Raw genomic sequence first — 22,885 nt, forward strand, 5'->3', positions numbered from 1 at the left:
TAGCAATTGGGTCTGATGTTGTTATTAAATCTCATGGAGCAGGACAATATAAGCTACGTAATTATACGGATTATAGATTGACTCAGGTAATTTATTGTATTATATGTCCATGTGGATTGTACTATATAGGTCAAATACATAGGTCCATTAAAGTTTGAATAGGGGAACATCTTAGCAGTATTAGGAATGGTAGACTTATTGCTCTGTTGGTGGAGCATTGGTTACAATTCAAACACACTCCTCAGGATGTCATATTTATAGTTTTAATGCGGGTGATCTTGCCTAGGGGAGAAGATATCTCAAGGGTTTTGTTGCGCAAAGAACGGTATTTTATTTTTATGAGGGGATATGGTATGCCCTAGAGGTTTGAACCGAGAAGTAGAATGGTCTTCATTATGAGCAAAAATGCAAACTTTTAAAAAGTTTTTGTGTTTATCCTGTCTTGCCATTTTATTGACCACTTTAAGTAGTTTCATCATTGCATAGCGTACATGTTAATGTGCTTACTTATTTGAGGGAGAGCTGTCTTGGTGTTTTTTGACCATTGTTGGATCGCCTCATGAGAATTTGACTTGGAATGATAACCCAATGGGTATGTACCGTTAATGTTATTTTTGGAGTTGTTTGATATGAGAGAAAAATGCTTTAGAAAGCTTTTTGTGAAATCTGTCATGTTTTGTATGGTTTATTATTATAGATAAAATTAGGCATTCTTCCTGAAGAAGCAGTTTTCTGCGAAACTTACATGTAAGTCGGAGAATGCCATTAAATGTTTTGGATCTTTGTATGTGTTACACAACGGGTTGACTTTTCTTCACACTTTTTGTGAGATTTTTTGTTTCAAGGACTCTGAGTGAGATGTATTAGTTATTAAGAAGAGGAGCTACTGCCAGCTATTAGATGAATACATCACCACATATGAAGATAAGTACTGGTTATATTCAATAACATTCTTGACTGGATAATTTATTTTGTATGTGATTACTGCTTTGATTGGTGTTGGCAGCAGTAATATTTCTTTAAAATAACGGGTCTTTCTATAAGATCAAGTAGGGGGCTTTAATGTGCTAAGATGTCCCCAATTTAATATCAATCTAACAGCATGATATGAGGCAGTTTATTGGTCTGAGCACATGTTTTTGGTACCACGTGATGTAAACAAATCCATTACAGAAATCTTTGTAAGGTCCTCTTAAATATTTCAGCTGTGTTTCCATATCTCCCCTTGTTTGTCATGTTTTAAGTGCCCTATTTTTGTTCAGCTCTGCCTAGAGTTAAGGGAGGGTTTTCTAGCCAGTAAAATAACATTATTTCAGTCTGACCAGCAGGTGGTACACTCGTATAGGTCAAGTTAATCATACTGCTCATAGTATCTAATTGTAATTGCTTCACCCACTAGTATGGGAAGCAGCAATATTAAAATAAAAGAAGATGATTCAGTAAGAACTATTATATCAACTCTGCGAGACCATTAGTACCTTTCTCCGAGGACAAGCAGGCTGCTTGTTCTCACTGATGTGTGACGTCCACGGCAGCCCCTCCAATCGGAAACTTCACTAGCAAAGGCTTTTGCTAGTCCTCGTGCGCCCATGCGCACCGCGCATGCGCGGCCGTCTTCCCGCCCGAACCGGCTCGTGTTCATCAGTCTTCTTTTGTCCGCGCTCGGTACGGTCGTGTTTACGCCGTTCGCGCCCCTTAAGTCGACCCTCGCGCGTCTTTTGACTTTTCGCTTTAAAAAAAAAAAAAGAGGGATTTCGGAAAAGGACCTTTCGGTCTTTTCCTTTTCCCGTATTTCTAGTTTTTGGCTCCGTTAAGTTTTCTTTCGTTTTCGGGGTAGGCCCTTTTGAGGCCTCGGGTCGAGTTTTTTTCTCCCCCTCTTTTTGGTGCCTTACCGCAATTACGAGTTTTGATTTCGCCGGCGTGATTTTTCCGCCCATGTCATCGAAGTCGCCCAGCGGCTTCAAGAAGTGCACCCAGTGCGCCCGGGTAATCTCGCTCACTGACAGGCATGCGTCGTGTCTTCAGTGTCTGGGGGCTGGGCACCGCCCACAGGCCTGTAGTCTTTGCGCCCTTTTACAGAAAAGGACTCAGGTAGCGAGATTAGCCCAGTGGAACGTTTTGTTCTCGGGCTCTTTGTCGGCATCGGCACTGGGAGTATCGAGTGCGTCGACGTCGACAGCATCAAGACCTCCGCCCTCGGCCGCGACTGTATCGATTGCATCGAGGCATCGACCCTCTGCATCGTCGGGGCCGAGACATCGGAAGGCTGCGTCGGCGTCGGTGGTACCGGGACCTCCACTAGTGCTGTTGTCGTCGGACGGTGGTGCTTCGACTGGAGTGCAGGTGAGGGCTGTCCATTCCCCTGCTGGTGGCGGTGAGCCTTCGGGTGGGTCTCCCCCTACCCTGAGGGCTCCTGTGGTACAGCCCCCCCGAGACCGACCTGCCTCGGCCCCGAGGAAGCAACGGCTGGATTCTACGTCCTCCTCGTCGGTACCGGGAAGCTCCGGTGACATGCTTCGTTTGAAAAAGTCAAAGAAGCATCGACACCGGTCACCTTCCCGCATCGGTACCGAGAGCTCTGGGTCGCCGAGGGAGTCTGTTCAGGAGGAGTCGATGCGCTCCACCTTGGACAGCCCGGAACAGCCTCCACGCCCGGAACAGACTCTGACTTCGACACCTGCATCGGCTTCCATGTCTTTCTCCACAGCCGCTCTGCACGAGAGTCTCCGGGCCGTTCTCCCAGAGATCCTGGGAGAGCTGTTGCGCCCTTCCCCTCCGGTACCGGGGGTGCTTGCGCCACCGGTACCGTCGAGTGAGGCGCCGGCTGGCCCCTTGCCCGGGTTGAGGTCTCCGACATCGGTACCGACTGCGGTCGCCTCCCAGGAAGGCTCCCCGTCGGCGGAGGGAGCTTCGCCGGTGCGGGCGAGGGAGTCTACCTCTCGACGCTCCCACCGTGGCCGTGGTTCCACGGAGTCGAGCCGGGCACGGCTTCAGACACAGGTTCGTGAACTTGTGTCTGATACCGATGGTGAGGCCTCGTGGGAGGAGGAGGACATCAGATATTTCTCTGACGAGGAGTCTGATGGCCTTCCTTCTGATCCCACTCCCTCCCCTGAAAGGCAGCTTTCTCCTCCCGAGAGTCTGTCTTTTGCGGCCTTTGTCCGGGAGATGTCTACGGCCATCCCCTTCACGGTGGTTGTGGAGGACGAGCCCAGGGCTGAAATGTTTGAGCTCCTGGACTATCCTTCTCCACCTAAGGAAGCGTCCACAGTACCCATGCATCATGTCCTCAAAAAGACATTGCTGGCGAACTGGACCAAGCTTTTAAGTAATCCCCACATTCCCAAGAAGATCGAGTCCCAGTACCGGATCCATGGGGACCCAGAGCTGATGCGCACTCAGTTGCCTCATGACTCTGGAGTTGTGGATTTGGCCCTAAAGAAGGCTAAGAGTTCTAGGGAGCATGTTTCGGTGCCCCCGGGCAAAGACTCTAGAACCTTAGACTCCTTTGGGAGGAAGGCCTACCATTCCTCTATGCTCGTGGCCAAAATTCAGTCTTACCAGCTCTACACGAGCATACACATGCGGAACAATGTGCGGCAGTTGGCGGGCTTGGTGGACAAGCTCCCTCCTGAGCAAGCCAAGCCATTTCAGGAGGTGGTCAGGCAGCTGAAGGCGTGCAGAAAATTCCTGGCCAGAGGGGTGTATGACACCTTTGATGTTGTGTCCAGGGCCGCTGCTCAAGGTGTGGTGATGCGCAGACTCTCATGGCTGCGTTCCTCCGACCTGGAGAATAGGATCCAGCAGCGGATTGCGGACTCGCCTTGCCATGCGGACAATATTTTTGGAGAGAAGGTCGAACAGGTGGTAGAGCAGCTCCACCAGCGGGATACCGCTTTCGACAAGTTCTCCCGCCGGCAGCCTTCAGCTTCTACCTCCACAGGTAGACGTTTTTATGGGAGAAGGAAGACTGTTCCCTACTCTTCTGGTAAGCGTAGGTACAATCCTCCTTCTCGACAGCCTGCGGCCCAGGCTAAGCCCCAGCGCGCGCGCTCTCGTCAGCAGCGTGCGCCTCAGCAAGGCCCCTCGGCTCCCCAGCAAAAGCAAGGGGCGAGCTTTTGACTGGCTCCAGCAGAGCATAGCCGACATCAACGTGTCAGTGCCGGGTGATCTGCCGGTCGGAGGGAGGTTGAAAGTTTTTCACCAAAGGTGGCCTCTCATAAACTCCGATCAGTGGGTTCTTCAAATAGTCTGGCAAGGATACACCCTCAATTTGGCCTACAAATTGTCCACCGGGAGCTCAGTCTTACAGCTTCCAGCACAAGCAGGTACTTGCAGAGGAACTCTCCGCCCTTCTCAGCGCCAATGCGGTTGAGCCCGTGCCATCCGGGCAAGAAGGGCTGGGATTCTATTCCAGGTACTTCCTTGTGGAAAAGAAAACAGGGGGGATGCGTCCCATCCTAGACCTAAGGGCCCTGAACAAATATCTGGTCAAGGAAAAGTTCAGGATGCTTTCCCTGGGCACCCTTCTTCCCATGATTTAGGAAAACGACTGGCTATGCTCTCTGGACTTGAAGGACGCCTACATGCACATCCCGATACTGCCAGCTCACAGACAGTATCTGCGATTTCAGCTGGGCACACGTCACTTCCAGTACTGTGTGCTACCCTTTGGGCTCGCCTCTGCGCCCAGAGTGTTCATGAAGTGCTTGGCTGTCGTAGCAGCGGCGCTTCGCAGGCTGGGAGTGCATGTATTCCCATATCTCGACGATTGACTGGTGAAGAACACATCCGAGGCAGGAGCTCTACGGTCCATGCAGATGACTATTCGCCTCCTGGAGCTACTGGGGTTTGTGATAAATTACCCAAAGTCCCATCTTCTCCCAGTACAGAGACTCGAATTCATAGGAGCTCTGCTGGATCCTCGGACGGCTCGTGCCTATCTCCCAGAGACGAGAGCCAACAACTTGTCCCTCGTCTCGCGGGTGCGAGCATCCCAGCAGATCACAGCTCGACAGATGTTGAGATTGCTGGGCCACATGGCCTCCACAGTTCATGTGACTCCCATGGCCCGCCTTCACATGCGATCTGCTCAATGGACCCTAGCTTCCCAGTGGTTTCAGGCTGCTGGGGATCTAGAAGACGTGATCCACCTGTCCATGAGTTTTCTCAACTCCCTGTATTGGTGGACGATTTGCTCCTATTTGACTCTGGGACGTTCTTTCCAAATTCCTCAGCCACAAAAAGTGCTGACTACGGATGTGTCTCTCCTGGGGTGGGGAGCTCATGTCGATGGGCTTTACACCCAGGGAAGCTGGTCCCTCCAGGAACGCGATCTGCAGATCAATCTTCTGGAGTTACGAGCGGTCTGGAACGCTCTGAAGGCTTTCAGAGATTGGCTGTCCCACCAAATTATCCAAATTCAGACAGACAACCAGGTTGCCATGTATTACATCAAGAAGCAGGGGGGCACCGGATCTCGCCCCCTGTGTCAGGAAGCCGTCAGCATGTGGCTCTGGGCTCGCCGTCACGGCATGGTGCTCCAGGCCACATACCTGGCAGGCATAAACAACAGTCTGGCCGACAGGTTGAGCAGGATTATGCAACCTCACGAGTGGTCGCTCAACTCCAGAGTGGTGCGCCAGATCTTCCAAGTGTGGGGCACCCCCTTGGTAGATCTCTTTGCATCTCGAGCCAACCACAAAGTCCCTCAGTTCTGTTCCAGGCTTCAGGCCCACGGCAGATTGGCATCGGATGCCTTCCTCCTGGACTGGGGGGAAGGTCTGCTGTATGCTTATCCTCCCATACCTCTGGTCGGGAAGACTTTGTTGAAACTCAAGCAAGACCGAGGCACCATGATTCTGATTGCTCCCTTTTGGCCGCGTCAGATCTGGTTCCCTCTTCTTCTGGAGTTATCCTCCGAAGAACCGTGGAGATTGGAGTGTTTTCCGACCCTCATCACACAGGACGAAGGGGCGCTTCTGCATCCCAACCTCCAGTCTCTGGCTCTCACGGCCTGGATGTTGAGAGCGTAGACTTTGCCTCTTTGGGTCTGTCAGAGGGTGTCTCCCGCATCTTGCTTTTTTCCAGGAAAGATTCCACTAAGAGGAGTTACTTCTTTCTATGGAGGAGGTTTGCCGTCTGGTGTGACAGCAAGGCACTAGATCCTCGCTCTTGTCCTACACAGACCCTGCTTGAATACCTTCTGCACTTGTCTGAGTCTGGTCTCAAGACCAACTCTGTAAGGGTTCACCTTAGTGCGATCAGTGCATACCATTACCGTGTGGAAGGTAAGCCGATCTCAGGACAGCCTTTAGTTGTTCGCTTCATGAGAGGTTTGCTTTTGTCAAAGCCCCCCGTCAAACCTCCTACAGTGTCATGGGATCTCAATGTCATTCTCACCCAGCTGAACCACCCTTTTGAGCCACTGAACTCCTGCCATCTGAAGTACTTGACCTGGAAGGTCATTTTCTTGGTGGCAGTTACTTCAGCTCATAGAGTCAGTGAGCTTCAGGCCCTGGTAGCCCAGGCCCCTTACACCAAATTTCATCATAACAGAGTAGTCCTCCGCACTCACCCTAAGTTCTTGCCAAAGGTTGTGTCAGAGTTCCATCTGAACCAGTCAATTGTCTTGCCAACATTCTTTCCCCATCCTCATTCTTGCCCTGCTGAACATCAGCTGCACACATTGGACTGCAAGAGAGCATTGGCCTTCTATCTGGAGCGGACACAGCCCAACAGACAGTCCGCCCAATTGTTTGTTTCTTTTGATCCCAACTGGAGGGGAGTGGCTGTGGGGAAACGCACCATATCCAATTGGCTAGCAGATTGCATTTCCTTCACTTACGCCCAGGCTGGGCTGGCTCTTGAGGGTCATGTCACGGCTCATAATGTTAGAGCCATGGCAGCGTCGGTAGCCCACTTGAAGTCAGCCACCATTGAAGAGATTTGCAAAGCTGCGACGTGGTCATCTGTCCACACATTCACATCTCATTACTGCCTGCAGCAGGATACCCGACGCTACAGTCAGTTCGGGCAGTCAGTGCTTCAGAATCTGTTCGGGTTTAGAATCCAACTCCACCCCCCAGGCCCATTTTTATTCTGTTCCAGGCTACACTCTCAGTTAGTTGGATAATTGTTAGGTCAATCTCAGTTATGTCCTCGCCGTTGCGAGGCCCAATTGACCATGGTTGTTGTTTTGAGTGAGCCTGGGGGCTAGGGATACCCCATCAGTGAGAACAAGCAGCCTGCTTGTCCTCGGAGAAAGCGAATGCTACATACCTGTAGAAGGTATTCTCCGAGGACAGCAGGCTGATTGTTCTCACAAACCCGCCCGCCTCCCCTTTGGAGTTGTGTCTTCCCTTGTCTTTGTCTTGCTACATACGGGACTGACGAACATGAGCCGGTTCGGGTGGGAAGACGGCCGCGCATGCGCGGTGCGCATGGGCGCGCGAGGACTAAGTTTCCGATTGGAGGGGCTGCCGTGGACGTCACCCATCAGTGAGAACAATCAGCCTGCTGTCCTCGGAGAATACCTTCTACAGGTATGTAGCATTCGCTTTATTGCATGGTACATGTCCAGTATCTGGGTTCATATTGCAGTTGAAAGCCTTCTCGATGGATGTCAGGAATAATTCTATAATACTATGTGTATTTGTAGGGGGTCTTAAGAACGTCTAACCCACACCAAAATTCCATACCACCTTTGTTATAACAGGAGGAATAGCATGAGCTCTGATAAACTGTCTAGAAAGAAGCCTCCTTTCTGGAGGTGCTGGCAAAGCCCATAAATACATGACCCAGGTGTCACTAAAGCCCTTTCAGGATGAGGCGTATCTTGTCTGATGTACCTTGTCAGGGGTGGAAGTACCCATGGTGTAGTACAGGAGTAAGGGCCTGAAGACTGTTCTAGCCAGAATCCCAACTGGGATGTACCTAGGGGAGCAGTTAGGGGGCTCCTTAACTTATCCAAGGCCCAAGTTTTGCAGGGGAAGGGTCTTTTTACTTTTTCTTTTTTAATACCTGCCAACCTGAGTTATTACAGGTGTATTCACTGAGGCCTTATAGAAGGTAGGCCCCTAAGGACTAGCACAGTTATGACAAAGGAAAATGAGGAATACCCGTAGCTGTTAGCAAGAAGGGGTATCATTTTCCACTCAGGGAAGGGAATTTGTGAGCACCAGGCCGGAAGGATCTAGGTCTGCCAGGAGAGGCTGAGACTGGAGTCTTTTCCACAGAAACACATTCCTGCCTCATTGTATCTACTGAGGAGCCTAATGGTACAGGAATTGTTTGAAGCAGTTTGTCTGAGAGGAGCTCTAAATTTGTGAGAGTGAGAGAGTCTGCCTAGGAGAAGCATGAGGGTGTTTATCTAAAACATCTTGAAATAGCTGTAAATATTGTGCAGAATTTAGTTCAAGAATGTGCTGTAAAATTAGCTGTTCCGACTTTGTTCAGTAAAGTGTGTGCATGGCGTTATTTCCAAAAACATCCTCATTGAAGAGAGGAGTACTGTGGAAAATAGGACACTGTGTAGGTAATTAGGTAGGGCCCTAAAGAAGTTCCCTCTCCCCCTCCCTCCATACTTTCTGTACCCATCAAAATTGTCCTGCAGCCCAGTGAGTTCTGCATTCTATCTTTGCAAGGGGGAGAGTAAGTCATACAGTTATGATAGACATTTAACAACCCATCCTAATGGTGAATCAGTCAGAATGAGCCATATCTTACCTCCATAAAACTTAATTTTTAATTCCCAAGCACTCTTTTGTGATTGTGAATTTATTGGGGTTAACTTAAATTTTTTTTTTTAACAGTACAAGTTTTCCCCTGATGGAGTCAGCTGACAGGATGTTAATACTTTCATATTGTACAGGTTTTTAATCATGGCCACAAAACCAAGAAGTGCTTACCTTTGACTGCTGGCCCAACATTGATCTTAAATAAACTGAGGCCAAGAAGCAGTTTTATTCTTTATTAAATTATGGCATAGGTGTTAACAGGGCCCTGGTGTGTGCTAAAAATTCATTGCAAGCACTTTTGTCCTGGATGGTAGTGTTGAACCCTAGGGGCTAAGGAAGCACTCTTCACTTCAGCCATGTTCATGTTGTCCTGTATCACTATCTGCTCTTGAACTGACTTCTTTACTACACTGGTAACCCGTAACCCTTGTGAGACAAAGCAAGGTAGCTGAAAGGCACTTAATGAAGACAAAATGAACTGCATCTGTCACAGCACTCCTTGTGAGCTGTTCTTGTCTTTGCTTTATGAGGCTTGACTTGAAGGAGGAGTGTACATAGTGCATGCTTCCCATATGCCCCTCTTGTGTGCTCAAACTTGTGTCCATTTTACAAGATGAATACATAAGTAATCTTTCCATTCTTTCCATTTGGAGCTCCCTTACTGCATAATATCCAGAATTTGATTTAGAATACTGTTCCTTATCGTCAAGCTAGACCAGTCCACAGCAGAGGATTATATCCCCTGACCAGCAGACAGAGGTAGAGAAAAACAGACTATTTTCAGGACTCACTGATATAGCAGGTGCAACCTGGAGCTAGTCATATTTCTGTACCTCCAGCAGATGGTCCCGTATTTCTCTGCCTCCAGCAGATCTGACTGTAAGCCTAGCCCTTGGACTGGTAAAGCTAGTATTGCCTTTTTGTTATTTTTCAGCCTGCTCCCCCAGACCGTGGCCAATATTTGGTCGAGTTCTTGGGCTCACTTTTTCTCCCAGGTTCGATCCACGAGCTGCTACCTGGTTGAGCTGGGGGAAGGGGGGTTGTTTTTACCACCTATGCTCAGATATTTTGCCTACGGGCTTGTTGCCTGGTACGCCTGAACCCCCCCCCCCCCCCCCCCCCCCCGGATGTTTAAAAAAAAAAAAAGGAGGAAGAAGGGCCATAATAGCTGTTGGACTGTTAATGGAAAAGTAAAACTGCTTATAGGCTGAACTCTGGAGGGAGGCCAGTTTGGGTCTGTTGCCTTGGGCTGTCGAGCGGGGGATACTTCCATCCACGTCAGGCGGTGTGGGGGAAGGCTGCAGCATGCCTGCGCACCACTGTGGTTCTTTCAGTGGCTTCCAGTTGTCAGCCGTAGCTAGCTCCTGCAGTAGTGTAGCCTCTCTTGTGATTTTTGGCAAGAGCCACGGCTATGTTGGATCCTGACTTCATGGCTTCCATTTGTAGAGCAGTCTGTGGGAGCCTCATCTTGGGGTGGGGAACGGGGGATAGGTCCCCATATCCCACTCACTTAGATTGGCCCCTGGGGGCCCTGGATAGGATTTTGACACCTTTCTCCTTGTGACCATCTCAGAAGGTCTTGGCACAAACCTGATTTTCCAAACATGAGCCTGAGAGTGGCCCTCAGGGTGCTGCCCCATGGCTTCACCTTCCATCTCCACCTCCACTGCACCTCTAGTAGTTCAGAAGAGCTTCTAAAGCTTCCCCCCCCCCCTTTGGGGACCCGGACTGGGCAGAGGAGATGCTGGGGCCAAGGACGACAAGGATTCTTCAGTGGTGTGTCAGAAGTCCTCCAGTTGTTTATTCTCTCCCCCCCCCCCCCCCAACCCTTGTGGAGACCAGAGGGGTCATCCCATCCTTGCAGGCTACTGCAAGCCATTGAAGATCTTTCTGCTCCATGGGTCCTTTCAGAGATGGTCTTGAAAGAGTGTGAGATCCCTCTCTCATAGGCCATCTACCCGCTTCCCTGGGAGGATATTAACAGACTTTATTCTCCCCCGTCAGGTCTATGACCGAGAAGGCGACTGTTTGGTGGAGAGTAGCACTGCACTTAAGGACCCCCAAGATCAGAAGATATATGGGTTCCTGAAGCAGAGTTGCACCTTTGCTGCTCAGGAAGTCCAGGAAGTTATTTGTGGGGGGTTACATGGCTAGGGCGCTGCTCCAGTGGATACAGCAGCTGTCGCCATCCTCGGAGTCCACCCTGCTGAAATCTGGGGCAGCCTTCTTAGTGGACTTGCCTTATGTTCTAGTCCTTATGTGTTGGAGCTTGGCAGCCTGTGGGTGGCTGATGAGGCTTTCAAGGACTGACTTTGCAGGCTGTCCTTTGGGGAGGACCTTGAAAAGCTGGTCAGGGACCTTGGTGAGGCCCGGTTTTACTTGCTGCCTGAGGACAAGCATGGGGACCCTCCTGGGTTGCTGGGGGCCAGGGTCACTCCCGTGACAGTGGCCATTTCCACTGTAAGAAGCCCTCTTTGGGGGGGTTCTATTGCTAAAGGTCAGTAAGAGCAGCCCTTTCAGGGGGCCAAACAGCCTAGAGATGGTGGCAGGCCCTCCTGCCCCCAGTAATGTTGCTTAGAAAGGGCCCCAGTGAGATTCCAGAAGTCCTTCCTGGACTATTGCAGGTGTGAGGTTGGCTTGGCCTCTATCTCAGACTGTTATTACCTCAGATCAGTGGGTTCTGGAGGTTGTCCATAACAGCTGTGCCTTGGACTTCACGTGCCCTTTTTCCAGTGCCTTTATGGTATCCCCCTGTGGCTGCCTTCTCAAACACAGAGTGGTAGAAGAATGTCTAGCTTTCCTCATCCAGCTCGGAGCAGTGGAGAAGATTCCAGTGGAGGACCATGGATGGGGGGGCAGTCCTCCATTTATTTTGTGATCTCAAAGAAGAGAAGCTCCTTCCTTCCTTCCCACTGTAGACCTCAAGGGGGTCAATGCAGCCTTGTTGGGTGCACTTTCACGTAGCGACTCTTCACTCGGTAATTGCTTCTGCTCATCCAGGAGAGTTTCTTTCCTCCCTGGACTTTGAGGCCTACTTTCATATCCTCATTTGTCCATATCACAGGCGGTGTTGGGCAGGCACTTCCAGTTTAGGGCCCTTTTGTTTGAGCTGATCATGGTGTTGTGGACCTTTTCCAAGATTATGGTGATCATTGCTGCCTTTCTCTGCATGAGGGGGGTACAGGCCAATCCGTACCTGGATGACTGGCTATCCAGGCCAATTCAGAGCAGGACTCTCAGGCGCCAACATCCCCTGGGTTGTTCAGCTCCTGGTGGGCCTAGGCTGGGTGGTCAACTATGCAAAGAAGCTACCAAGCCAACCCAAAGTTTGGAGTACTTGGAGGTGCACTTCCTCACCAAGATAGGGGCATGTCTGTTTGACTCAGGAGACAGCTTCCATATTGTAGGCTTGTAAGTGGAACTTTTGCGCCCAGGCAGACCCCATGGCATAGAACAACCTGCAATTGCTGTGGTTGATGGCCATCCCTTTCAGCAGGTGCTTTGTCCCATTGGAGTCACCAGTCACAGAATTTTTGAGGTCCACCTCTCACTGTTGCATTCCCTCAAGCGGGAGCTGGACTAGTGGGATCGCTTGGCTCAACTTCTCAAGGACAATGGACAGTGGCCACCACCAATGCCAGCCTTGGGGACTGGGGGGGGGGCCTTTGTCAGTCATTATGCTGGTACTTGGTCAGCGGAGGAGGCCTCCTGGTCCATCAACCATCTAGAGCCTAGGGAGATTCACTTGGCATTACAGGGTTTCCTCCCCATTATTTAGGGAAAAGCAAAACAGGCTTTCTTGTACAATGTGTTTGCAGTGGCTTATGTTTACAAGCTGGGTGGCACCAGGAACGAGGTGGTGGCATAGGAGATTGGTTCTGTAGTTGGGCATAGCACCATTTCGTAGGTGTTCTCGGTGATTGCCATCACTGGAATTGACAGTGGTCCAGGCGGATTTTTTCAGCCACTTAGATTTGGGCCCGGGGAAATAGGCCTTGAGTGAGGCAGCCTTCCAGCTCATTCTGGATCGCTAAGGGAAGCTGGACTTTGATGTGATGGCTTCTTCAGACAACATGAAGTGTCCTTGTTTCTTCAGCCACAGGTCTGCAAAGGGCTCAGGAGGGATTGATGTGTTGATGCAAACTTGGTCTCCTTAGGCTCTTCTGTACATGTTTCCTCCTTGGCCCCTGGTGGCAAAAAAACTGCACAGAATTGCACTGCACCCCTTTTGTTGTTTCTTGTGTGTGTATTTCTACATGTGTTACCAAATTGGCCAACATTGCCATAGTGTACAGACCTAATCTGACTTCTGGTGGTGGAGCCTGTCCCCTTACTGAGACAGTCTGGATCCCATCTGGCTTATGACCTAGCCCTTGAGAGGAAATTTCTGAGTTGATGCGGTCCAGGAAATCTTCCACCTCTGTAGCGTACCTAAGGGGGTTTGGAAGACATTTGAGTCATGGTGTATTTATCGGAAGTTCTCTCTTTAGTCCTTAATCTAGTCCTTAGTGGAGCGAATGATTTGGTGCAGGAGGTAATGGTGCTAGGGCTTCTTGATAAGTGATCATAAAATGATCAGATTTGATATAAGCTCTGGAGTAAGTACACACATGAAATCCGATACGTTAGCATTTAATTTTCGAAAAGGAGACTATGATAAAATGAGAAGAACAGTGAAAAAAAAACTTAGAGGAGCCAGCTGCAAAGATCAAAAGTTTACATCAAGTGTGGATCAGCTGGCATGGTTAAAAAGTGAGGTGAAAGAAGCTATTAGAGCTAAAAGAAAATCTTTCAGAACATGGAAGAAGGATCCAACTGAAAATAATAGGAAACTAAATAAAGAATGGCAAATCAAATGCAAAGTGCTGATAAGGAAGGCAAAGAGGGACTTTGAAAAGAAGATTGTGTTGGAGGCAAAAATGCATAGTAAAAAACTTTTTTAGGTATATTAAAATCAAGAAGCCGGCAAAAGAATCGGTTGGACCAGTAGATGACCGAGGGGTAAAAGGGGCACTCAGGGAAGACAAGGCCATAGTGGAGAGATTAAATGAATTCTTTGCTTCGGAAGAAGTGGGAGAGATACTGGTGCCAGAAATGGTATTCAATACTCACGAGTCAGAGAAACTGAATCAAATCTCTGTAAACCTGGAAGATGTAATGGGGCAATGATAAATTGAAGAATAGCAAATTGCCAGGACCAGATGGTATACATCCCAGAGTATTGATAGAATTGAAAAATGAACTTTTAGAACTATTAGTAATATGTAATTTTATCTTTAAAATAAAGCATGGTACCAGAAGATTGTAGGGTGGCCAATGTAACACCAATTTTTAAAAAGGGTTCCAGAGGTGATCTGGGAAATTACCGACCGGTGAGCCTGTCGTCGGTGCTGGGCAAAATAGTAGAGATTATTATAAAGAACAAAATTACCGAGCATATTCAAAAGCATGGATTAATGAGACAAAGCCAATATGAATTTAGTGAAGGAAAATTTTGCCTCACCAATCTACTACATTTCTTTTGAAAGGGTGAACAAACATGGATAAAGGTGAGCCGGTCGATATTGTGTATCTGGATTTTCAAAAGGCATTTGACAAAGTACCTCATGAAAGACTCCAGAGGAAACTGGAAAGTCATGGGATAGGAGGTAGTGTTCTATTGTGGATTAAAAACTGGTTAAAAGAAAACAGAGAGTAGGGTTAAATGGTCAGTATTATCAATGGAGAAGGGTAGATAATGGGGTTCCGCAGGCGTCTGTGTTGGGACCGCTGCTTTTTAATATATTTATAAATGATCCAGATATGGGAATAACTAGTGTGGTAATTAAATTTGCTGACGACACAAAGTTATTCAAAGTTGTTAAATCGCAAGAGGATTGTGAAAAATTGCAAGATGACCTTACGAGACTGGAAGACTGGGCATCCAAATGGCAGGTGATGTTTAATGTGTGCAAGTGCAAAGTGATGCATGTGGGAAAGAGGAGCCCGAACTATAGCTACGTGATTCAAGGTTCCACGTTAGGAGGATGTTATAATGTCTTTGTATTGCTCCATGGTGCAACTGCACCATGAATATTGTGTGCAATTCTGGTCACCGCATCTCAAAAAAGATATAGTGGAATTAGAAAAGGTACAGAGAAGGGCGACGAAAATGATAAAGGGAATGGGACAACTTCCCTATGAGGAAAGGCTGAAACTGCTTAGGCTGTTCATCTTGGAATAAAGATAGCTGAGGGGAGATATGATATCCTACTATATAAATGAGCACTGACCGACGTGCCGCGCATGCGTCACATCATAGGTCTCTCCTGATGTGGTTAGAGGCAGGACCAGATCGACCCTGACGAAAGTGGGAGAACGGTCTCTCCCGACATGCCGTGCATGCGCTGTTCTGCGCATGCGTCCCTACACCCACCACGCCGCCGCCACAACCCCTCCAACCCCACAAGGTCGACGTTTAATGGATCATGGCTAGCCAGTCGCAGCAGTTGGGGAGGAGGGACCATTCCAGGCCGGGCTGGGAGCAGAACCACAGAGGGGCAGGAGGGAGGGGGATGACATCACAGCTGCACTTAGCCAAAGAGTGGAGGGGGGGTGTTTAAAACCCATAGATATATCATTCCAATGCTTTTCCTTTTTTTTTTTTATTCACAAGTTTCCAAGGACAGGGGGGGGCAGAGAGAGTGCATGAGAGAAAGACAAAGAGCGAGAGAAGGGAAAAAGGACGTGAAAAAGAGAAACAGAAAACAGAAGGCAGAAAATGCCCACCGCACTAACATGTTATAGAAAAGTGTCTACAAACTTCTTGGAGCCCGTGGCAGGAGGTTTCATGCAGCCAGTGGCCGCTCAGGTTTCACAGTGAACGGAAGACTGGGTTTTATTTATATTGTGGTGGGGGGGGGGGGAGAGAGAGGAGGACGAACAGGAGCATTTAGGGAGGAGGATGAGGGGACTTGACCCTGTCTCTCTCTCTCTTGATCTGGATTTGTTGTACTGTTGGAAAAGATTTGGGAAGTGGGGGCTCATTCTCACTGACCCCCCCCCCCCCCCCCCCCCCCCCCCCACGATGGGAGCTGCTGGGAGTGAGGATGAGGAGCTGGATTTTCGATGATTTTTGGGGAGGACGAGAGGGACTGTACCCCTCCGGAGCCTGGACTGCAGGGGCAGGGTAAGTATGTCAAGAGTCCACTCAAGCTGAGTTTGGGGTGTAAAAACCGTCGGTTACACATTAACAACTCATCAGTGAGTGGTGCACAGCCAGCTTTTCATAAACCAAAGAGAACACGAGCCGGAGGGGAGGGGGGAGTGAGAGAAAAGATCTTCAAAGCACGTGGACGATAATACGCCTTCAACTACAACAGCCAGGCAATGCAATGACCGCTCATATTCCTAATCACACCCACCTCCTGCGCCTGCCCTTTTCAACCGATCACCGCGAACAAATGCGAAGAGGAGAGGCTAGCCTCCCTTGGCAGCTACAACTGCCTGTCTGACCGATGTCATTGCCGCCCTAGCAGCCGAAGGAGCGGGACACCAATGCCATGTATGGGGGAGGGGGGCAGGCGACTGAAAAACGAGCCCTTTGCTGCCTCAAAGAACTGCTTATAAGGAGCGACTGACCCTCCACTGTGACAGGGACTCCTACCAGCTCTCTCTCTCTCTCTCTCACACATTCACTCACTCACACACACACACAAAATATTACAACAATAAACAGCCTATAAGGAGCGACTGACCCTCCACTCTCACAGGGACTCCTACCAGCTCTCTCTCATACACACACATATACTTTCTCTCTCTCTCTCTCTCTCTCTCTCTGAACTCACTCTCACACTTTCTCTCTCTCTCTCTGAACTCACTCTCACACTCTGTCTTTCAGACAGACGCAGAGACACACACTTTCTCTCACACACTCACAAAATATTACAACAATAAACAACTGCCTATAAGGAGCGACTGACCCTCCACTGTCACAGGGACTCCTACCAGCTCTCTCTTACTCTCTCTCTCTCTTACACACAAACAAATATATACTCTCTCTCTCTCTCTCTCTCTGAACTCACTCAAACACTCTCTCTCTTTCAGACAGACACGCGCGCACACACACACACTCTCTCTCTCTCTCTCTCCACACACACAATATTACAACAGTAAACAACTGTCTATAAGGAGCGACTGACCCTCCACTGTCACAGGGACTCCTACCAGCTCTCTCTCTCTCTCTTTCTTTCTTTCTTTTTTTCTTTCTTTCTCTCTCTCTCTCACACACACACACACTCTCTCTCTTTCAGATAGATGCACACACACATCAACTTTTAAATTACATTTCAGAAATAAAAAATCTTGCCCGTTTTAATGGGATTAACGGCTTGTAGGTATATAAAATGGTGAGTGGAGTGGAACGGGTAGACTTGAATCACTTGTTTACTCTTTCCAAAAATACTAGGACTAGGGGGCACACAATGAATCTACAAAGTAGTAAATTTAAAACAAATTGAAGAAAGTATTTCTTCACTCAACGTGTAATTAAACTCTGGAATTCATTGCCCGAGAATATGGTAAAAGCAGTTAGCGTGGGGTTTAAAAAAGGTTTGGATGGCTTCCTAAAAGAAAAGTCCATAAGCCATTATTAAATTGGACTTAAGAAAATCCACTGCCTATTTCTGGGATAAGCAGCAAAAAATGTACAGTTTGGGATTTTGCCAGGTACTTGTGACCTGGATTGGCCACTGTTGGAAGCAGGATGCTGGGCTTGATGGACCTTCGGTCTGTCCCAGTATGGCACCAGAGCACAGCCCTGAACTCCTCAAGGTCCAGGTGGCCGGTCTGGCCTTCTATTGGGGCTTTTTAGCAGGCAGGGCCTTGGTAACCTTGCTTGATGTGGTTTGGTCCTAGTGGAGTGTTAAACAATTTCATCCCCCGCTTTGATCGGTCCTGCCCCAGTGGGATCTTTCCTTAGTATTCTATGTCCTGGTAGGGTCTCACTTTGAGCCCTCCAGATTGGTGTCTTTGAAAGATGTCTCCTTAAAAACAATGTTTCTGGTGGTGATTTGCTCAGTTTGACAGATTTTGAAGGTCCAAGCCCTTTCGTGTAGAAATCCATACTTATCCTTTTAAGACAACATGGTGTTCTTAGATACTGTGCAATTCTTTCTTCCTAAAGTAGTGTCTCCTTTCCACTTGAGCCAGGTAGTTTCACTACCTTTCTTTCCACGAGGATCTAAGGAGGGAACGGATCATATACTGTGCAAATTGGATGTTTGCAGAGTTTTGCTGAAATATCTGGCACTTAAGGAGTTCAGGACATCAGACTACCTTTTCATTTTATTTTAAGGTCTGCAGAAAGGGGAAGTGGCATCTAAGGCATTGATTGCATGCTCAGTGCCGTAGCGAGGGCTAATGGCACCCGGGGCGGGTCGCCACTGCACCCCCCCCCCAGACCGCAACCCCCCCCCCCCCCCCCCGACCGCAATCTTACCTGCGGGAGGGCCGATCCGCCCCGAGTGCAAGTCACTCGGAGTTGCGTCGGCCCCACTGGTTCCCTGCTTTCTCTGCCCTGGAACAGGAAGTAACCTGTTCCGGGGCAGAGAGAGCAGGGAACCAGCGGGGCCAGCACCCCCCGAGCGCGTGAACCCAGGGCGGACCGCCCCTCCCGCTCCCCCTTCCTACGCCACTGTGCATGCTGGATCAAAGCGGCCTACATTTTTGCCAATATGGTGGTCCCGGTGAGGCTGCAGGCCAGTTCAACCAGGGTGCAGGCAACATCCTGGGCAGAGGCCTGGGCACTCTCCCCAGAGCACCTTTTGTCAGGTGGTGACTTGGTCCTCCCTTCATTAATTTGTGAAGCATTTCCGGCTATATCTGTGGGCCACAGGCAACAGCACCTGAGGGCAGGCTGGATATACAGGGAGCTTGTCTTCCTCTCACCCAGATGTATAGACTTTGTTACATCCTCACTGGTTTGGACTGGTCTAGCTGAATGATTAAAAAAAAAAAAGGGAAAGTTATTTTTGCCTGTTAATTTCCTTTCCTTGAATCCTACTGGATCAGTCCACCATCCCACCCGAAAGACTGGGGTTTGAGATTATGTACTCACTGCTCAGGGGCCTCTTGGTCTCAACCTGTTCTCTCTCAGAGCTTCTTTATAGCTTTGGATTGTTTAATGTTGTTTGATTCTGTTTTGGGGCAAAGGTTCTGGAGAACCCAATGGGGTACTTTTATTTCTAGGCTTCGTTAGAGGGTATACTGTGTAGCTCTAGGGTGCTCCTACTATTATACTGTAGATGTCACTGGAAGCTGTTTTTCTCTATCTCCTCTGCTTATCTGGAAATTTAACTCACTGGTGTGGACTGGTATAGCAGGACTGAAAAAAAGGAAATTAACAGGTAAGAATAAATTTTACCATTTCTTTTTTCTATATTTGTTTATAGATGTATTTATAATATAAGTATGTCATGAATGTTTTTATTTATTGCAAGTTACTCACACAGACACAGACTCTTCTCCAGATCTAGGAAAAAGCTCCAAATTTTAGGAACCAGGATGCCTGCCCCAGTGCAATCACTCACTCTCCACTACCCTCTCGGCTGTAGTCACCCCCTCCCCAATGTGCTCCTGATAAACTTATCTATCTTCTTAGGTCTCTGACACTGTCCCCTCTGGTGCACCTACCCATTGAGTCTTGAGTCTAACCCCAACCTCAGGTAGTGAGTGGAGCAACTAGAGGCTGACCGAATTTCGGTTTTGGTGCCAAAATCAGATTTGGATGAAAATGCTGGTGCATTTGAAACTCCTTCCCCAGACCAAAAATGCTGCCCATTCTTTGCCACCCTTCCCCCCCCCCCCCCCCCCCCCCCCATAACCAAAATTACCAATGCCTTTCTACCACTCCTGGGCCTACCTCAGGAGCCCTGGTGGTCTTTCTGGGGCAGGAGCAATCCCCAGTCGCTCCAGCCCCTTCCACCTCAGCCGACTGCCGCTGAAGGTCGTGGCAACCATTTTGAGGTGGTAACTGGCATAGCTAGGAATGATTCACAGTTAGGGTGGGGGGCAGTTTTGAACGAAACTGAAAAACCTGGTTTTGGCTGGCATCTAAGAGCAACGTAACTCCCTCCTGCCTACCAACTGTTTACCGTAGTTTCTCTTATTCAGAGCTTCACATTTTGAACTGTGTGACCTGTAGGCACTGCCGATTTATGGGACGTGCACTGTTAAAACACTGAAGCTTTGAACAGCAATGCTAGTGGCAGCTAGCAAGAAGGAGGTATACTGCTCCCTTTTCCTCATGCCAGTTATGGATGTGTCAAGGTATCTCCTAGGTGTTATGTTGGCCTGGCACCCAGGATCTGTATATTTTAGTCTACTGCCAAATAGGGCTCCGGTATATCACAGAAGTGATTGAGCCCGGGGAAAGGCAGATGATTGTTGCTGATCATGGGGGAAAACCCCTGCCATTCAGAGTGGTTCTAAGTGAAATGGTTTGAGGTGATGTTTGTCTAGCCCTTGGGTTGACAAATGCTCCTGAGCCACCCATTTAAGCTTCAAGGAGCATTAGTTCAAAGTCAGGGGAAAGAAAAGATAACAGATTGGTTTAATTTTCTCTTTAAGGTACTGAAGAAATTCCCCAAAAGCATAGTGAACAGACTTCATCAAGAAGAAAGAATCGCTCTTCCAAATCCAGAGTAACCAATGGTGTAAGCAGGAAATAAGATGAGGCTGCAGATTCTTCCCAGGGAGTGCCGGCAACTGCCCAGGAAACCGGACCTGCTTCTGAATGCTTCATTAGAGAGTAACGTGCACCCTGAGGAGCGAGGAGGATGGGCATCTGGGATTTGTAGTCCAGGGCGACTGGAGGAATGCTTGGTTTATTCCAAATCCATTGCCCGCTGTCACCTGCCTGTCACTGGTGCGTCCATAGGTTGCCATTTTACCACTCCAGTTACCAACATCCATAAGTACGGTGAGGAAAATAGACAATGGCTTTTGAGCTTCAGCTGAGAGCATGGACTTGAAGATTCATGGACCTAGCACCAGTTTGGTTGTTGGCATTTTCATGTGTTTTTGTGTTTCTATGTGGTCTTTAAAGCACTTCCTATACTTTACCTGTCTGGTTGCTACTTTGTTATCCTCCCACCCATTGGCATTTTCCTGTGCCAGTGATGTTCTTTTATGTCCGAGAATCCCCTTTTCTTCATCCCATTAATTATCCTGATTTTGTAACGTCCTCTTCTTGCTCCCTAAGTCAGTCTTTCTGAGTAACTGAGCCACCAAGAGTCTTGGTGACTGCCAACTTTGTGGCCAATTTCTATGTTTCCTTTATTTTTCAGTTAGGGGGCAGATGGTAGGATGGTTTGTGGACATATCGTTTAGTGACATGTTAAAGTTTTTGTCTTACTGAAACCACTTATGGAGGAGGGATTGTGACCTGATGAACACTTAACATTGTGTTAACAACAATAGGGAGAGTGCCTTAGCACTGACTTACTTTACAGTCTGCCACTAGAAAGTTTTCTTGATGAGAGTAGACACAACACCGAATAAGGGGAGAGAAATGTGCTGCTTAATGAATAAACGCTGATAGGGTCTTTCCAGCCACACCTCCACCCCTAACACCCATCTAAACATAAATTTTATATGGCAGAGGGAGCAGGAAGTCTGGGTTAAACCCAAATGTGCCACATTTAAACCTGCAGCACTATAACCCTGACTAGTTGTGAATTTTTTACCCCTTTATATTCCCTCACCTGCCTCTCTCTAATTCTGCCATCGTAATGAAAACTGTCATTGGGGGTATTGTTGTTCAATGGCTGATATTTCTTCATGGCAGAGTATTGTTACTGATTCATTGATCTGGGCCAGAAGATACAAGATGGATATTTACCATCCTAACTACCTTTAAGAATAAGGTGGTCTGTGTATATACATCTGTACAGCTTCCTGAGCCCAGCAGCCCACATGTTGTTCTGGAAATTTCCTATCAACAACCATGAAGTGGCAGCTGAAAGTTTCTTGGCCTACCAGGTGGGGAAGAAACTCCATTTAAAAGTAGCTTCAAACAACATTGCTGCTTGTTCTCCAGAAGGAAGCATCCAGCTGGTCTTATTCACTCTCTCCAGTTTTGTTTGAAGCTATTTTATTTTTAACATGTTGGACATTTTTTTTTTTTTAAGATAAAAAGCATGTCCCTTTTTATTCTGAATACCTCACAACTTTTATAAAATTAAGGAGGGGGGAGGAGACACGGGACTTTTGATAGTCTCATTCTGCTTGCAGATGTATTGGGTGCTGGCTTTGTTGAAGAGTGCCTTTTGGTTTACTTTGACCCCTGATGTTGGGTCTACCTAGAGAGAGGGAGGAGCTTTCAGATACCGACACTCTCGTTTGCTGCATGATACCTATGCAGAAACGGAGTGAGATGTTGATGTCTTTGTTGTTCCAGCCAATTATTCTATTTAAAAGGCAAATCGAACACAGCTGGCTTAAGTCTCATAAAGCCTATTGTTAAATGTCTTCTAGAAAGTAGCATTTCTTTGTATTCACAATCATTTAAAAAAAATGCTAAAATAAAAATGTTCTAAGGAATCATGATGGACTAGCACCCAGTCCCATCTGTTTGTCTCTTTCACTTACCTATCATTCCCAACCTCCCTTCCCTCTTCAAAAAAAAAAAAAAAATTCTTATCCGGTGCTATATAGAACCTGCTTTATATCATTATTTCATAATAACACAACTGGCATGATTTTACAGGGCATTTGATTATATTTTGCATTGTTCAGTCCAGCTGTGTACTCTGTCCCACTGCTGTTTGCAACAGCCATGGAAACATGGGTGGAAACCCCAACGCATGTAAAATGTGACAGAATAAAGTTCCAGCACCCTTCTTTTCTTGCTTCCAAGCTTGCCCGTTTTTATCACCACTATCTTCTCACATATTGGATTTTCTATCTGGCGCAGATGGCTGGGAGCGCAGTCCATAGAGAAATGCTGATGACCCAATCATTATTGTGGTGCCATTAGATGTACACTGCTCTTAACAGATACACAAACTAGAGGTCATCCCTGCTTCATGGAGCCAACAGTTGAATAGGGACATAACGGACAAGGCAATTTCTAACAATCACTTGAGTGTTACAGCAAAAGATGGTTA

At 48.0% G+C, this 22,885-nt stretch overlaps 1 protein-coding gene across 1 annotated transcript in view; it reads left to right on the plus strand.

Annotated features, from left to right (window-relative positions):
- The window catches only part of PTDSS1 (phosphatidylserine synthase 1), a 125,087-nt gene extending 102,468 nt beyond the window's left edge, over positions 1 to 22,619 (plus strand). Inside the window, exon 13 of the mRNA XM_030216950.1 lies at positions 20,346 to 22,619. Within this exon, the coding sequence (XP_030072810.1) occupies positions 20,346 to 20,446 (101 nt within the window). The 3' untranslated portion in view covers positions 20,447 to 22,619. The remainder of the gene's footprint in view (positions 1 to 20,345) is intronic.
- The last annotated feature ends 266 nt before the right edge of the window (positions 22,620 to 22,885 follow it).

This window comes from Microcaecilia unicolor, chromosome 1 (genome assembly GCF_901765095.1).
Source record: "Microcaecilia unicolor chromosome 1, aMicUni1.1, whole genome shotgun sequence".
NCBI classification, from domain to species: Eukaryota; Metazoa; Chordata; class Amphibia; order Gymnophiona; family Siphonopidae; genus Microcaecilia; species Microcaecilia unicolor.